The following is an 18,473-nucleotide window of genomic DNA, read 5'->3' on the forward strand; positions in this document are numbered from 1 at the left end:
TAGACACAACTCCAGAACTCAGACTGAAACCCAAAAGATGAGAAGCTGAGCTGTGAGAAGAATCGCTGGTTTGCAGCATCTCCTCTGCAGTCTAACGGCTGCCTTCCCTGCTTTCATTTCTTTTACTACAGAACGGACAGTTGGGAAGGAAAGAGGGAGGAAGGACAGACATCTCTGGCATTCCCACACTGACATCCACAGTAGTGGCACCAAAGCAAGACTAGGGACATTGGAGTCTTGGCCTCGTCGCCCTGGCAACGGCATTGTGAAACAGGGTCATCACTCAGCAGCTTTTGTCCGTTGTGTCTTTATACAAACGAAAGGCGCTAAAGAAGCTACTGTATATGAGGAGTTTATGGTGAGGATGAGCTGGGAATGGTTCAGCCTGACACGTCCCACCCCTCGGCCCGGACCCAGTGGTTCCTCCCTCTGAACCGGGAGTCAGACGCTGGGAACCAGGCCAGGACCGCTTCAAAACAAAACACAAGCATGTGTGTGTGGGGCTTTGTATTTACTACAGTGAAAGGACCATTTTTCTGACAAATTCTTTGTTGTGAGGACAAACATAAGAGGAGGTGTTGGTTTTGGGTCAGAGGTTACGTATAGGAATAAGATGTGAACTGATTTATAGGTTTAGAATTAGACATTCTCTGTATTAGGCTATAGAAATGAATGGAACTCACTGTGTGTGTGTGTGTGTATTCTTGTTTATGTTGTTATTCAGGATCTCTGACGATTGATAGGACTTATGGGGACCCAACCCTGCTCTAACGTGGAAGACCCTCATTTTTTGAGTTAGGCATAAATCCAGTATCTACAATGAAAGAAAATTAACAGAAAGTCTTAATATGGGTAGGAATACCCATTTTAATTGTGTGTGTTTAACAATGTGTGTTTAACTTGCAACTCCACTTAAAATATCATCCTATTTTAAGTTTGAGTGTCTGTTAAGGGGGCAGTAATATGTGTTTCCCAGGTACATGTGTCATTTTATAGCACAACCAAATAACTTTACAAATTGACACCTTGAAATTGGGATTCTGTCTCTTTAAGAAGCTCCTGCTCTTTCAGGCACTCCACTTTCAGCACGTCATCACAACAATGCTCATCAATGATGCTGTTTAAAACTGTTCTTAGGAGTGTTGCAATAAGCTGACTCACAGTTCAACCAGGTGTGAATCAAGAGTTTACCCCTCAGCCCGGACCCGGTGGTTCCTCCCTCTGAGTGGAGAGTCAGATACTGGGAACCAGGCCAGGACCACTTCAAAACAAAACAAGAGCATGTGTGTGCTGCTGCTAGTGGCACAAACATGCCACTGTTAGTGGCAGCAGCAGACTAATTGCTGCTGTCACTAGTCTGGAGGAGCTGAGTGGGGAGGGCTGCTCTGTGAGGTTTGAACTGCATTATGTTCTCTAATTATTTTTTCTTTAACAGAGAAAGCTTACATGACAGATAAAGGGAAGTCTTATAAAAGCAGAAGTTGGCAAAAAAAGAAGAATGAAAGAAGTTCTGAAAGAGGAGAAAAAATATTTCAAAGAAACTCACTTTCACATATTCTCCATTGCAATCTGTCACTTTTTTTAACCTGAAAAACAGAAAGAAACAACAATTATTTCCCTGCAATGTGAAATAATTTGAACTGGATGAAACTGGGTTATTATTATTGGTGAATGCTAAACAATATGTACACTCACAGACTAACGCTCAGAAGGAATGAAGACACAGACTAGACACGATTTGGTTCCCAGTTTGGCATCAATCGAACTCTGTCGACACATTATTTTTGACTAAATGCTGGATGCAGTAGTTACCAAACAATGTGAATATCAGAGAAATCGAACAAAATTCACTTGTCTGAAAATATTTCCAGAAAAATCCCCAAAATTCTGCTAAATGGCAAATTAGACTGCTTTCTCTCTGTCTCTTTCTTTGTTTACCCTGAAGAGACAGGAGTTTTTCTGTCTTATTTTTGTCCTTCAGCTCAAGTTGACACTCTAACCTGTTTTTGACACCAGTTTAATAAAAGCAAACAGGAAGTTCAGTTTAAGGTTGTATACATCGCACTAACTTGCAAAACAGATTGCCTCAACACTGTTGGCAGAAAAACTAGTCCAACTTATCTGAGAAGCACAGGCCCAAAGACGTTTTTTTAATTAATGTGTGTTTTGATTTGCACTTTATATAAAACACATAGGCCCTTCTAAGATGAATTTTGGGATTTTTATAAATATAAACAATATTAAAGTATTTGAAACTTAGGAAGTAATAGTAATTTTGGGAGGAAAACATGGAGCTAGAGGTCAGGGCACAAATTAATCCTATCATGCATAAATTCATGCATATGACTACCTGGTAATGTTCTGTAATTTGCATTAACTGAAGAAATTTTCTGTGCTCGTTAGATCACCAAAACTGGCTGCAGCCTTGTGGTCCACATCCTTGCAAATGTTGGTAAAAATATTCCAATTAATGTCATTTAACTGGATCCAGCTCATTCTAATGGACAGGCAGCAGAGGAACATACATATGGTAAAACTCTGACTCAAGAAGCAACATTTTCAATTCAAAAATCTTTTTTGCTGCTAGATTATAGCACAAATAGACATATGAAATCAACAACAAATGTATTTATTGTTTTTAATTTGTTATTTAGGTTAATTGGATTAATGCAAAGTCATTCAATAAATTAGAATATCTGTTCCAATGAAGCTCATTTGTCAAACTAAAAGTACCTTAAGCAGGTATTAAATACTTTCGATTAAAGCACAGTTTCTGTCTTAAATTTTTTCTTTATTGGTCTGATGTAATATTCTAATTTTAAAGGACATGTTTTATTAGCTAGAAGTGAAAAGTCATCATAGGTAAAGTCTGTAAAACATTGATCTGTGTGTAATTAACCAATATGTGACTCAGTTAGTGGTTGTGGTTGGAAAGTTTTACTATACAGCATGAGTTTATTAAGCTGATGATCATGTTCATGTCTTTATTCTAAATGCTTATGAACTCTCACCAGATGAACATGCCTGGTTCGCACACCAAGGTCAGATGTTGTTTACTGCAGCATTATTGAGATGTGATTTAACCAGAATTGATTGATTCATTCAACTCCATGGTAACGAAAGCAAATAGCTAACTCCGATATTACAGCATGATTGAGTTGGATCAGTGCTAGAATCAGACATGTCTTCCTGTCTCCTGTCTGTCCTCTTGCACAACTTCCTATCAGCAGCAGTGAGTTCATTCGACAACACCCAGCAACAACTTGCAACACAGCAAACTTCTCCAGGGAGGAGAGGGAATTTCTCAAACTCATGCATCTACAAACTGTCTGCAGAAGGAACATATTTCTTCCATCCACTTTTCACATCCGCTGGCTCATCACCAGGCCTGACAGGAGTCACAATGCTCAGCTTTACAAAGGAGAGAGAAACAAAGTGTAACATCTTTATCCTGACAGCAGTGACGTGTTGAGTCAGTGAAACAATGCGAGCCGACAGAGAGAAACGTCTTCTCTTTCTGTCGCTCTGTTCTTCCTCAGCACGCTGCATACTTCAGCGAGTCAGGGGAGGCGACCTTTTGTTCCCAAACACAAACTCTGAGTGCAGACGGTGCAGATGTGAGCTCAGCATGAGAAACTCCACAGAGTTTGATCCAAAGGCTGGATCTCCAGCCTGTGTTGCTCCAGTTTGCTGCACAGTTACGTAACTTTTGTAGTAAGTGAAGCTCTCCAGACAGAACAGGCATGTATGGAGGAGAGGCTTAATTAAGAGAGAATATCTCAGTCATTTAAGATGAGCTACGGTGGACAAACATCTGAAGCCATGAGATCATTTTACTTCTGATTAGGAATGCACCGATCCACTTTATTCACTTCCAATACCAATATCAATATCTGAGGTTTAGTATTGGCCGATACCGACTCGATGCTGAAAAACAGCTGAATCAACTTAAAACATTTCTTTTTTTAAAATACAGACATAAATGTACTGACTAATCAATCAATTTGATAACTTTTCACCAGTAGAGAACACTTAAACGCACCAATAGCTACACACGCCTGGTCAGACATGAAAAAACATATTTAATCTGTTCAGTAAGCACAATTACTGGTAGAGCAGCCAATGCAAAATAAATAATAAAGAAACTAAAACTGACAAAAACAAAAGGCTGACTACCTTCGTCAAATATGTACAAACGGCAACAAACTTTCCTTCAAATGGTTCAGAAAGTGAAGTAAGAAATTCTAAATATAATGTAAAATAAATAAGAAAGCATAGAATTAGACTGAATAAATCTGTCTTTATGGATTGGGCATGTTGTCACCAATACCTGATCCAGAAATGTTTTCAATATCGGTAACGATACAAATTATTAGTATTGAATTGGTGCATCTCTACTTCTGACCGGAGGACATACAAGCTTTTTGGAGCGACCCAGGCAAAGCCTCGACTTTAATCTGATGAAGAATCTGGGGAGGGAGATGAAGATTAGGGTGATGGAAAGAAGGCCTTCCACCCTCAAAGACTTGGGGCTGATCGCTGATTATAAATCTTTAAAGCACCAGAAGAAACGTGCAAAAATCTGCTCAGCAATTAATGCCAACAAAACATTTTCCATTGATTACTGAGAAGGGTATTGATATGCATCCAATGTCCCCTTTCAAATAATCTGTAATGTCAAAAAACTCAATCAATTAAAATATTTAACTGCAGTTAACTGCATGATGTCCGCAGTGAACTCAGACTTGCACAGCTAGTTATGCATTTTCCAGTGATTATTAAAAGTATTCACATCCTTTTCCTTTCTGCTGCGTTTATCATGTTTCAACTGTAAATTTCAATACATTTTATTGTGATTTTTTGTGAAACACCAACACAGAGCTGAGCATATAATGAAGTAGAAGGATTTTAATTTTTTTTACCAAGAATAAAAGTTCTGATGTGTACTTTTTTTTTTTTTTTTGCTAAGTAAGTGACTTCTAAAGGCAGTCGGATACGTTGGATTTTATTTAGGGGAATCAAAATAAGAGGTTAAGTCAGCTCAGATTTTTCTTTCTGAAAACAAATAAATATGTAGCATTTCTCTCCACGTCACAGTTATGTGCTACTTTATGTGGTCATGCAAAACACACAAAAAATATAAAGGTGTGAATCCTGAAATGTTCATGTAAATGAAAAAATTCTGTTTGTTCCTCAAATATACCAGAAAAGTGAAACAGAAAACCACCAACACTTACCACTGTAAGTGGTTTTCTAAGAAAAACAGTTTCATGTTTTAAGGAACAAAACTGTTTAGACGGTTCCTCTCCTACCGCTGGTGTTAAACTGAAGCTTAAAAAAGATTCTGACACTCAACATGTTAAAATTGAAAAACAACTCAGTTAAGTCACCTGTTAGTTTGCTAAAAAGAAAATCAGAAATTTTGAGATTCATTTCAGAAATATTTGAGAAAAACTTGGACATTTTCTCTCAAATATTTCTGAGTTTCATAAGTTGAAAATTTGCAACTTCTGAAACTCAGAAAGTTTTTCTCCAGAAAATGTTCTGACTTTTCAAACTCAGAAATGTCTTTGTTTTTTCTAGAATATTTCTGAGATTTTTTTTTACTCCTAATATTAAGAAAGAATCAGAAGTTTTTGTGAACATGTACCTGACAGTCATTGCTGATGTTTTTCCTTAATCCGTTCTGCTGCTAGAACTCCAGCTTTAATAGAGCAGGACTCACTTACTGATGATCAGTTCATCGCTGCATTTAAACGACACGGCCTTTAGTCTGACACTATTAGGTTTTATGGAATCCATTTCCATTTGGATATTTTCTTCTCCAGTAAACATAACAGCTGAATCATTTAAATAACCACATAAAGATTTTCTCTTAGAATCGTACAAATGATAACTGATCCAAGTTTAAATCAGAAACTTCCTTTTATCATTCAATAACCTTTCTAAGAAATTATAGCAACAGTTTCATCTGTATTGCAGTATTGTAGAGGTCCAGAGGAAGTTAAAGTCCCTCTCTGCCTCAGGGCTTCATTCCCCAAACCGTTTCCTGCTCCTGAAACCAGCAGCAGCTTTCAGACAGAGACACGGGCTGCGGCTCGCAGCTTCCCGTTACAACCTCACGCTGCCGCGTTTCCTGAAGCTGCTGGCAAAAAGCTCAGAAAGAGGAAAAACAAGCAGTTACAACAAAAGTCAGGATGGCCTCAATAATCACTTCTGCTGAGACTGGTTGGTGAAGTGGAAACAGAAATGCCTTCAGCGTCGTGTCATTAACCTCGGCAGCTCTTAATCTGGAGCTGTGACTAAAACTACAGTTACTCTGACTGTAACAGAGCTCCATAGTATCTATCCTGGTATTACTACAGAGCAGCTGCTTATTAGTTTATTTAAGGGATTTATTGATTTTGCAGGTTTGGCAATATCAAGCCTGCCAGACCTGGAGAGGCATTAAGCAAAGACATGTGGTAATTCACATTTCATTTATGGTGCAATAAAGAGGATTATTACTTTTAACATCAGACCAAGGTGGCTTGGATAGCTATTAGTCTGTTAATAAGAGTAAAGGCAACAATACTTACATTATTTTATTGTCTTCTAATATTATTTCCCTACTATAAACATTGATTGTTCATATTGGCTCAGTTTTACTCACAGAACTGATCGGCCGATAGCGATGCTACTGCAGAAATATCACTAGTACAGTGGATCCCCGTCTAATCGCACTTCAGTTTTCAGATTTTTCTCTGGAACATGAATATAAATTATTCGCAGGAAATCCAACTACTCATGGATTTTTTTTCACAAAGCATGTAAAGTATTGAAGAAAAAGTTCAGCTTGAAAAGCTGAGATTCCTCTGCACAATATGTTTCCATCCAATTTTGAGCAAACTTTTAAAATGTTGCAAAAAAAAAAGGGTAAAGAAGCAAAGTTTTTATCTGTGTGCAACATCAATCAGTCCCTCCACTTTCTCCTGATTCCACAATCGTGGAAATTCAAGCAAAATCAACAGATCGCTGCACGTTTTCACACTAATGTGTAATTGTGAGGTCATTGCAAATTTTCTGCAGAATTTTCAGAAACGTTGGCTTTAAATGACACACTCCCACCAGCAGGTGGCAGTATTTCTTTTTACTTTTCTGCCTCAGCCGAAATAACAAAAAGTATTTCACTGTAATATCGCGATAAGCACAAATAACTCAAAATTTCTTATATTTCTAAATTAGCACCACAAAATCAATGATTTTGATTACCAAATAATAATAATAATAATAATAATAATAATAATAATAATAATAATAATCACAAAAACTGTCACAAAATCCTGCAGGGCCTGGTCAATTTGAAAAAAAAATCATATTTAATTTTAAGTACATGTCTACTGTAGACACAGCTATTTAATCATATTTGAACAGTTTTATAATGGGTTTTATCAATATATTCTGGACAACCGGCTCTTTGAGAACATTCATGATCTGTGGCCCAAAATGAAAATGAGTCTGTAGATTTTCTGTGAAGGTTTCCAGAGTTTATTAATATTTGGTGTTTGAAATGTTAACCCAGGCAGCTCTGAGCGTTTTTAGAGGGTGTTTGCTATCGTGGCTGCAGTCCCTAATCCCAACCAGGGATCCACTGTATCATTATGATTATACGGCTGTAGTCACATCACGTGTCAGGATAATAAAACGCATTAAGCCATTTTTTGCAGCAGCATCTCAGTACATCCATCAGTCTTTTGCTGTGTTACACTAAACACTGAGGAATAAACTTTGTATTTTCTTTAGTCAAAGTTTCAACTCATTTGTGATAGAAAGTTTCGCACAGTGAAGCAGCCTGCCGGGTCCTGCAGACTCAGTCAGGTATTCAGTCTCTTGTTTCTGTTTCTGTCAGTTTTTGGACTGGAGGATCAGATTCCTCCTCTTATGTAAGGCAAAGCCTGCAGCCTGATCCACTCCGCTCCCTCTCCCGGACTGTAAACCCACTCTGGAGGTAAATATCCAGCTTTCACCTTTTATTTATGGCACCAAACTAATCAAACACGCGTGGTCAGTTTCCACTGGGACACCAGAACTCCATCAGCAGCGATAACCACTAAAAGTTCTGACGTTAAAACCTGAAAGCTGGTGATTAAACCTGAGCAACTTTCCTCCTCCAGCTGCGACTCTCGTGGTTTCGCTTTTAAAACTCGGCTCTAACGCGCTGAGCCCGCAGAGAGGCGGCTGCTCACCTTCCCCGGGTCTCCTCCTCCCTGCAGCGGACTGACACACGGCGACCGTCCCGGACCTGGCTCATGTTTCCCCGCAGACTCTGATTCACGCAACGGACAGCTGACAGACCGCCGCAAGCAGGCGGAGGGTCACTGCGCATGTCCGCTTCTGTACCAGCTCAATGCATTAGTGATAAACTTCACCAGGTCGCTCATTCTACTGCTGTTCAGATTTAAACAACCAGCTCATTTTTGTGCTGTTTAATTTCATTCTTCTAGTTTCCAAATTTGGGGTCGGGGGGCCAAGAGTGGCTCATGAAATTCTAAATGTGGGCCCTAAAAAAATGAACAGAAATAAAATATAATTTTAAAGTGAGGATTCATGGCATAAATTCAACACAACTGTTACAAAAAATAAACTCAGTATCCAGGAGTGGTGAGAAATAATCTGAATAATGTGTCATATACTCCTTATAAGATGAACTAAAAATATATCAGTTTAGCAAAGAAAGCCAGAAAACTACATTTACCAATTATAAGATTGCTGCTGATTGAATAATATATATTGATTAAATATCTAGAAAATTCACTGTGTGCACTGTTATTGGCCAAGTCTTATTTTTGAGGATTATTTTTTATCAGTCACCAACTACAGACTCTCAGTTAATATAAACTGTTAATAAACCTTAACATGAATGGTCAAGAAAGCAAAAGTGAGGTTTTGGTTTTCTTAGGAAAATCTAATAATAGTTGCACAATTATTGCGCAACAAAATGAAAAACACTTTTCCCATTTAAGTGAAAATTATACTCAAAACTTTCCAACTTATCAAAAAACATGAGAGGTTTTATTTCCCGAAATTGCCGTGTTTCCATTCAGCAAATTTATTTTCGTAATTTCAATTTGTGCAATTTTATGGTTAATGGAAACACAATTATTGTCCGAAAAAGGAAAAAACAAACCATCTTCCTCCAACCACTTCCTGTTACCTTCATCGTTTCTGTCAGTAGTAACATCGGCTGTTGATCATGTGACTTGTGTGACAGTTTTGCAGTCGAAATAAATCTATTTCTTTAGGCTGGTAAAATAATTTCATCCTAACTCAGAAACAAAATAAATTAAATGAATTTATTTTCATAATTTTAATTTGCGCACCTTTATGGGTAAAGGAAACATCCCACCTGGGTAAATTCAGATGTAAGGTATGCAGGTTTATAAAAACATGCATTTTTCCCTCTGTAGGTAAAATCGATCAGCCTCTCACCTGCCGCCAGCCTCCACTTCCTGTGGCGCCTCGGTGGTTTCCTGTGGGTCGCCGTGGCTGCGCGCTCTTTCAGAAATCGGGTCCATTGGAACATAAACGTCCTGCTTTGAAGCCATGTTGAAATGCTGCGCCTCGCGCTGAGTAACGGGGTCATCTGACGGGCAGCCGGCGGGTGCTGGGGTCAAAGGTGAAACCCGGCAGGGCGCGGCGGGCCGAACCTGCTCCAGGTTTGTCAGGCTGAGGCTGGACAGAGCGCCGAGCAGCGGGGAGTCTCGGACATGCTCCCCCCGGTTCAGGCTCCCGCCCTCCGGGCTCTCCGCAGCCTTCCGGCCCCGGAGGCTCTTCTTCTGCTTCTCGCCGCGGGGAACCGTCCCCACATGGGTGTACATGTCGCTGGAGCGGGCGTAGCCGGGGCTGCGGAGGCCGGACTGCATGTCCTCCAGTGACTGCGTCTCCTCCAGCACTGCCGCTGCTGCCGCCGGCTGCCTGGATCCGCAGAGACTCGCACCAGACTGAGAGGCTGCTTTGTTGTTGCTTTTCTCCGGGGAGCGGCGGGAGGAGAGGCTGCTGAGGCTCCCCAACCATTTAAAACCTGCAGAGGAGGACGCAGCTCATTAGGCTTCAAAGAAACATCCGTTTTATTAGCATTTCTCTGCATTCACACACCAGACACACTTCTGACTCATTCTGACACTTTTTATGGACCTCAGACTTCAGACAACCTGAAGTAGTAAATGAGTAAACTTCATTTATTTTGCACCTTTCAGAGATGAAATTACAAATTACAAGAAAAGCAAGTTAAAACAAATTTAAAAAGAACAATAAGAGGTGCATTTAACTAAAAGCTTGTCTGAATAAAAGTGTCTTAATCTGCTTTTTAAAGGATTTAACAAAGACAACAGAAGAGATTAAAGTGGAAACCTGAGACATCGTTGATTAGATGATTCTACTGTGTGTTTAGATGGGTGGACAGCAGCTACCACTCAATCAGTATATTTCAGCAACAAGGCAGTTCAAAGTGCTTTACATCATAAAAACAAAAACATTAAGTCATAAAAACATCATATAGTCACCAAATAAGGACCCAGTAACAGACTTTGCCGAGTTCCATCATCAAAATCATCAATATACAAAAAATATGTTTAATTTTTATCGTTCAAAAGTAACTAAACATCTGGGCTCTTAGCCTGGATTTAAAGGAACTCAGTGTTTCACCTGTTCTGCAGTTTTCTGGGCGTTTGTTCCAGATTAGTGATGCATAGAAGCTGAAAGCTGCGTCTACATGAAAAAACTAAGTTGAGTTTTGTAGTCTGTCCTGATTCCAAACATCGCTGTAAAGCAGCAGCTGAGTTTGCATCACTGATAACATTAATATTTTCAACAAACCCACTAAAATCATTATAATTTCATGTTTTAAAGCCAAAAGTGGAATCGTCCAATCAGTGATGTCCTGGTTTCTCACTGGGAGCTACCGCTACCGTTTTACTAATGTTCTGTTTTTAAATTTGTAGTTGTGTTTAGTGATTTGTTGATGTGTGTATATTTGCTAATATTCATGATATGACTTATTCAGATTGTAACAAACACCGGCGAAGCAAGCAGGAAGTAAAATAAAAGTGATCCAGATGCAGTCATGAGGCGAGGTGTGAGCTAGCTAGCTAGCGCTGATGACCTGCTGCTTCCCTCCTGCTGCTCTCTGAACCGTCAGCCTGTTAATGACTCGTATAACTGGAGACCTTCAGTCTGTTTCCTTGTCACACTTGCTATAAAAACATGAAGAATCTGTGTTCAGTAACCAGAAACAACACGTCCAGAGTAATACGTGCATTAAAAAGGTCATAGCTGCATTTTGGAGTGACTTGTTTTAACGCAATAACAGTTTTGACATGCAGGAAATGACTTGCAAGGAAGAACATTTGGTAAAAAGGGAAACAAAACATCTGTGTGCTTTTATCACAAATGTAGAGATGACAAGTCTTTAATACGTTCCTATTTCTTCAGTTTAAATTCCTCTGAATCTTTTGATCTGCTGTTGAAATGAGGTGAAGCCAGATGTTATATAAAAAAGAGAAGTTTAATCTGGCCTCCGATATTTTATCTTTCATCTGATGTTGCAGGAGAATCAAAATGTTTTCATGTCATCTGAGGAACGTTCTAATATACAAGCTCTCAGCAGACCCAGTTTCGGCCTCAGGGGCCAGTTAGGCTCTAAAAGCCTGACAGATATTTATCTGCTCCATGTAGAACTGCAGAAAAACTCCTGATTTAACTCACTAACTGGATGTCAGCTGGGCGCTGCAGATAAAACGTTTTCCTCTGAAGTTATGATGCTTGTGAAACATGTTTGTCGGTGAAGTCAGAAGGCCACAGATATTATCTGAAAATATTACCAAAAGCATAAAAAAATGATTCTGTTTTTATTCCCTCTGGCCTTGAAAACCTGCAGCAGAGGAAGAGTTCATCACTTAATAAAAACAGAATCAATAGGATCTCATGTTCAGATCATAACTTTATTCTCTCAAACAATATGAAACTGTAACAAACCACCAAACTCACCATTTGCAAAGTTACTCAGTTAAAAATTAACAATAATTTGGGTTATTTGGTCATGACACAAAGAAATGGAGGTTAATCTTTCAAAATCATATTTTCTCCATGTTATTCATTCACAGTTTCATACTAAATATTTAATCAGCAAGCTAAATATTTAATTTACAAGTAAAGTTTAGTTAGCAAGATAGCAAAATATTCAGTTAACAAGCTAAATATTTAGCTTCAAACTTTAGCTCTGAGCTAAATATTTAGCTGTTAGCTAAACACTTATTATGCCAACTGAATATTTATTTTTCACGCTAATATTTAACTCGCTAACTAAATATTTTGTTTCCTAGCTAAATATTCAGTTTGAAGTTAACAAGTTAACTTACTGGCTAAATATTTACTACATATTTAGCTTAAGCTAAACATTTAGTGAGCAAGTTAAATTTGTAGCTTCAAATTAAATATAGAGCTAGTAAGTTAAATATTTATTTTCCAAACAAGCTAAATATTTAGCTTCAAACCAAATGATGGACACAGTTACTAACACGGCGCTGTTTGTTCTGTGTGAAGGATTTATGGGTCATGATGCTGATTGGGGAAACTTACAGACTAAATAAACAACCTGCAACTTCAACATGGCTAACGTTAAGCTTCAGACTGTGAAGCTAACACACAGTGAAGTGTTGTCCCGTCCAGCAGACATGAACTGTCTTCTCTTTGCTCAGCTGAGCCTCAGTCCCTTCAAGACGCACAAAGAAGACCCTGTGCTTCTTTTACAATGGTCCGAAAAGATGTTTGTAAGAGAAACAGCGGACAAAGAAACAGTAGATACAGCAGACAAACGTCAATTCATCACATTCTGTCAGGATTACATGAATCCTCACATCAGCCCCGTTTCTCCGACCATCAGATACGACTTCTCTGTTCGACTGTGTGACTGATGTGTTTCCATTAAATGGGACTGAACTGCTGTGTTACTGGGATTATACTGCTATAATTATAAGTACTGTATAAAAACATCTGATGGAAATATTTAAATTTAATTAAAGCACCGGTTTACCAGACAGAGAAAGATCATTTTAAAAATGTAAAAGTTAAAACTGTGTGATTTCCTTTTTCATTTTCACAGGAGGTTCAAGTGTTTGTTTTAAATAAAAGAAACTCTCAACTATTCAAGGCTCAATAAGAAAAAACATTGACTTAAAAAATAGTAAAACATTTAAGTTTTATATTCCTACTATTAAATGGTAAAACACAAAAATATTTCCAGCAGATTTTTACTTTCTTTCAGATTATAAAACATTAGGAAGAGGTAATCAATTCTATTTTCACAAACTAACATCAAGTCCTGAAGGTCACAATTTAAGTTGCTGTGAAAAAGTTTTTCAGATGTTTATTAATCTTCTGCAGGAAAAAAAAAAGAGTTGAGTGAGTTTTTTCTGTAAAGTCGAACCTTTTTGATTTTCTTTTAGGGATTTGTATCAACGAAGTGAAAACGGCAAGTTTTATTCTAGCAGCAGTTTATAAAATGAGTCGTTCACTTCCTATTTCCATACTTATTTCATTGTATTTTTATTATCAAACACAGAAAAATACAGAATTATTATTTAGGGCGCCGACATGACAGCGGACCTGGATAAAGTCTAAATGTTTTGCCTTTAGATTTAAGACTTCATTATGAGTTGAGCATAACTGCATCAAGCAACAGAAAACATGTTTCTCCTGATTTTACATTTTTAAAGTGATAGTATCACTTTTTGTGTAAAATGTTTTTCCAACTAAGAACAGGAGGAACCCTTACCCTTTTTTATTTTGCTCATGGCGTCGGGTTGAGGACGTGTGTGAGGAAAGGTGTGTCAGGAATCCGGCGTCTCCACTTGTTCTGCAGTTTGATGCTGAGCCGCACGCGCTTCACTCCACAGAGACAATCTACTTCCTGTCTTCAACACAGCGGAAACGTTGAAGGGCTGAAATTCACACTGGGTTTCACATTATGTTGATGTAATCAGAGAGAAAAGTCACCGACTTCACTCTGAGTGTGTGTGTGTGGGTGCGCAGGCGTGTGTGTGTGTGGATGGGTGTGTGTGTGTGTTACTAAAACAGAAATCTGCTGTGGTGTACACACAGATTTTACAAATAGAAATGAAGGGAAGGAAGGTGTCAGACTTTTTCTGTCTCTTCATGTCTAATGAAATGATGTCTCATCTCACCCTGAGCTCATGTGAAATGAACAAACGGTTTTCATCTATAAAACAAAGATGAAGTCAAAAATGGAACCTGGTTGGAGAAACTAAGAGCTTCCTTGTTGCACTGATCAGTTTTAAGTGATCCAATGATCATCAGAGTGAAACTGTTGTGGTTTCTGGGTGTTAGAAGTTTGAGCTTCAGATCATTTCTTTGTCGCTGCATTACTAGATCTGATCATTTTAAGTTTCTCCTTTGTGTTTCAGTGTTTTTCTACTTGAGAGTTTGGTAACTCAGTTTATTGGGGACCAATGTTGTAAAACTGTTCCATTTCCAGCTGCTGTGGTTTTCTTTCTCACTGAACTAAGCTAAACAAACTAAACCCTTTGAGCAACCAGTTCCCCTCCTCGCCTGTGGGGGCGCTGCACCAAGAACCACTGAAGGAGACACTGAGCACAACTTCCTTCTTCACAAAAATGGAGTGGTGTCAGATTTTAGCAGTTGGAGGATTTCTCTTTGGAGACATTTCTTGAGCTGGCACTGGGTTTATTTACCCAGAATGCCCTGGGCAGAATGCCACTTCCTGCTTTTGGAGCGGTCTCTGGTCCACTTGGTGTTCACATCTGCTTTCGCACCAGACCTGAGTTCAGTTTTTTTGTTTTAATTACCTCCTGTGGTTCCCCAGTCATTTTCCACTCAGTGTTTAGACAGTTTTTGGTTCTTCTTCTCCACAGGTTCTTTCCATGATTCCCTGTTGTTCTGTGTCTTCTAGAGTTCTGTAAGTTTTCTTATTTTTTCATTAAACATGTATTCTACGAGGTTCCTGAGCTCTTAAACATCACCCGATGCCAAGGCAGAAAGACGTTAGCAATGACCTCAGAGTATCAACTGTTGTGATTTCCAGACGAACTGAAGTCCTTCATTCTACAGAGAGGAAGAGTGATGAGAAAAATCAGCTGCCGTTCCTTCCAGGAATCAACATCCCAGCAAATTTACCCCAAAGTTGAAGCATCCAAACCAAACCAAACCAAACTAAACCAAACCAAACTAAACCAAACCAAACCAAACTAAACCAAACCAACCCAAACCAAACTAAACCAAACCAAACTAAACCAAACCAAACCAAACTAAACCAAACCAACCCTACCCAAACTAAACCAAACCAAACCAAACCAAACTAAACTAAACTAAACTAAACTAAACTAAACTAAACTAAACTAAACTAAACTAAACTAAACTAAACCAAACCAAACTAAACTAAACTAAACTAAACTAAACTAAACTAAACCAAACCAAACTAAACCAAACCGATCCATAGATCTCCACCTGAGACTCTAACAACATCAGTTAGCAGGTCAAAGGTTAAAGTTCATGTCTGGATGGTTAGAAAAACAATGAAGAAGAAAAAATGACTGTTTTGAAGGAGGAAACCTGGTTCTTCTCCATTTAAGATGTTTGGAGAAAACCAAACATATGAAGGCTGTTTGTTTGGGTTTGTTCAGCAGCTCAGCCTGTTTCTGCATGAAGCTGAAAATAACTTGACGATTTTCTCTCGTTTAATCAGAGATTAAGAAAAAGGGGATTTTCTTGAGTTCCTTCAGCAGGTGAGCAAACGGCTTTTTCCTGTGGTGCAATTTAAAACTTCACATCAGAATCTGAAAGATTCTCAGTTTATTTGTTCATTTAGCAAATTAAAAACTCAAACCTCAGTGAATGAAGCACCAATAGAAACAACAGACAAACATCCACATTTTACCAGATTGGATATTTTACTTTAAACAGGGTTAATCTGTTAATCTGGTCAGATTTCTTCCTTTACTTTTTATTTTTCTCAGGTTGTTTTTGTCTGATATTACATATATATATATATATATATATATATATATATATATATATATATATATATATATATATATATATTATATTATATTATTTGCCAGTGAAACAGAAAAACAGGAACTCTGTGGGGCGGTTCTGTAAATGTGACACATCTCCCTCCCTTTTCTCCAGAACTGGACCCGTCAGTCTGGCTCACTTCTTCCAGACTCACTTTTTATTTCCAGAGGTAAAGGTTCCAGCTGTCGGACTGTTGCTTCTCCAGCAAGAAAAACAGAATATTCAGATTCTTTGAAACTTGTTGAAGCAGAACCACTTACAGATATTTTGCACATGAAAACCTCCTGCCCCGTTTCACACTGACTGGTTTGTTACTGGTTTTCCTGCTGACTCTGTTCTGTGTTCAGCCACCAGCAGCTGCAGCGTCGCCTGAAAGAGGCGTTAGCAGAGAAAAACTGTTACTGAATGCAGCACAAACTCTGAGCAGCTTCCCGGCATCCAGGAAACATTTCAGCTTAAAGAGGCAAAGTGTCGAGTCAGGATGAGAAAAACACACACAGGCAGAAAGTCACTGAAAATGATTTACACTGCTGGGACTTTTATTCAGAATCTTCTCATTGCGGCCACTAGATGGCAGCAGAACCAACCTTAAAGAAAAGCCTGATGAACGTCACACATCAACACTAAACTCTCATCTGAACTGAAGTTACAGAAACAGGTTAATAAACATCTGGAGACGGCCTATTCCAAACATTTATGGACAAAGTCAGGTTAGTTTCTGGAAACAAACAAATCTCTAAACTGGTTGGATTTTAGCCTTGATTTAAAGGAACTCAGTGTTTCGGCTGTTTTGCAGTTTTCTGGATCAGCTGGAGGGTTGATTGTTTATGCAGATCTGTGAAGATGCTGCTGCAGTAATTAATGTGACTAAAGATAAATACATGATGAGTTTCTCTAATGCTGAGACATTAGTCCTCTGACCCTGGAAATGTTCTTCAGGTGATAGAAGGCCGACTTTGGAACCATCTTTATCTGAAGGTTCAGGTCAAAGTTCATCCTGATCTCTGGTTTCCAGCTGTAATAACTGAAGCTGTGTTGACTCTGGATCTTTAAATTCAAACTAACATGACATCAATGCCCATAAAGACAGAATATAACTTTTTTTTTACCACAACTGTAAAAATGATCCAGTTTACAGGATTTGGCTGTAAACTGTTAAGAGAAAGTTAAGTTGTCCATTAACTTTCTCTCATGTTGGGGTTAACATCTGGTAAGCAATGAAGACTCCAAACTTTTCTTACTGTCCTTTATCGCCTGTGTTCAAGCATCGGGACTCTAGTAATAAATGATCTCACAGGGAGTTCAGTTCATAAAGGAAAATGTAATTATTTCACTGTGAGGTTCAACAAAATCCCAACGATCCATCAGTTCATATAATAAACATGCTAATGCTAACATAACTAGACTGGATCCGTCTCACTATAAAGATAATGAATTATAGACGTTTGAGGAAGAGTTTGATTTCTGAAACATGCTGGACTCGGTTCTGTTTACGTCTGTCAGACTGAACCAGGATCAGTTTGGTGTTTTAACAATCAGATTAGTTTCTGCATAACAGGAAAAAAATAATAATCTGAATGTTTAATCTCCTTCAAACCAGTCAAACCTCGTTTGTCTTCAGATGGGAGCTGACTGTGCTCTGGGATCAGAACCTTTCTAAAGTCCATAGATGTAGACAGGTTCTGATCCCGATTCAGTTCTCGGAGCAGAGGCTCGCTTTTAATAATGCAAGATAAATTTCAGCTGCAGAGCAGAAATCCTCGTTACGGTGAAACCAGACTGAATCACAGGAGCGTCTCCGTCTGCCTGAGACGCCAAACCGTCAAGGTTTCTTTAGCACAACGAGACGGGAAGAACAGGAGGACATCTGGTTGATCAAATTAAAAACGTGTTTCTGTCAGCAGCTCCATCTGGCTCAGTCAGCTACAGCTCATTTATGATGCTTTATATTTTTATTCTCCAGAGTTTTAATCAAGAAACGCCAAATCGCTGCACGTTAATTAAACACACATCACTTGCTGTGGCAGAAAGTTACAGGCTGAGATGATCGTCAATCAGTGGAAAGTAAAATCTGCATTCTGGAAAACAGCCGGTCTGTTCCAGGAATGTGATTTATGGCGAATCCCAGGAGAATACGACGTAAACTCTGCTGAAGATCTGCTGAGGGACCCTGCAGGTTACCAGAAAACAGACTGCAAGTTATTAAAGCAACCAATGAATTACAAAAAATATATAGTAAACTGTAAGTTTCATGAAAGTTTTTAAAGAACCAAAAATGACCCATTAAGTCCCAGGAAAGTAACTGGTATGTTTGCTGCCTAACATTACTTTTATTTAGTTGATCTCACTGTAAAATGGTCACTGGATGCTGTGCATAACCACAA

At 38.6% G+C, this 18,473-nt stretch overlaps 1 protein-coding gene across 2 annotated transcripts in view; it reads right to left on the reverse strand.

Annotated features, from left to right (window-relative positions):
• Positions 1–13,937, reverse strand: part of LOC116730083 (SH2 domain-containing protein 3C-like) — a 38,502-nt gene extending 24,565 nt beyond the window's left edge. Inside the window, exons 1-3 of one of the 2 annotated variants that reach the window (XM_032579077.1) lie at positions 13,811–13,937; positions 9,469–10,060; positions 1,547–1,586 (exon numbers count right to left, since the gene is read on the reverse strand). In XM_032579077.1, coding sequence (XP_032434968.1) covers positions 1,547–1,586; positions 9,469–10,060; positions 13,811–13,829 — 651 coding nt within the window. In that variant the 5' untranslated portion in view covers positions 13,830–13,937. Of the gene's footprint in view, positions 1–1,546; positions 1,587–8,225; positions 8,426–9,468; positions 10,061–13,810 lie in introns of those variants that run through there. The other variant, XM_032579078.1, reaches the window with a different exon arrangement.
• Positions 13,938–18,473: the final 4,536 nt, after the last annotated feature.

Source organism: Xiphophorus hellerii, chromosome 12, assembly GCF_003331165.1.
Source record: "Xiphophorus hellerii strain 12219 chromosome 12, Xiphophorus_hellerii-4.1, whole genome shotgun sequence".
NCBI lineage: Eukaryota > Metazoa > Chordata > Actinopteri > Cyprinodontiformes > Poeciliidae > Xiphophorus > Xiphophorus hellerii.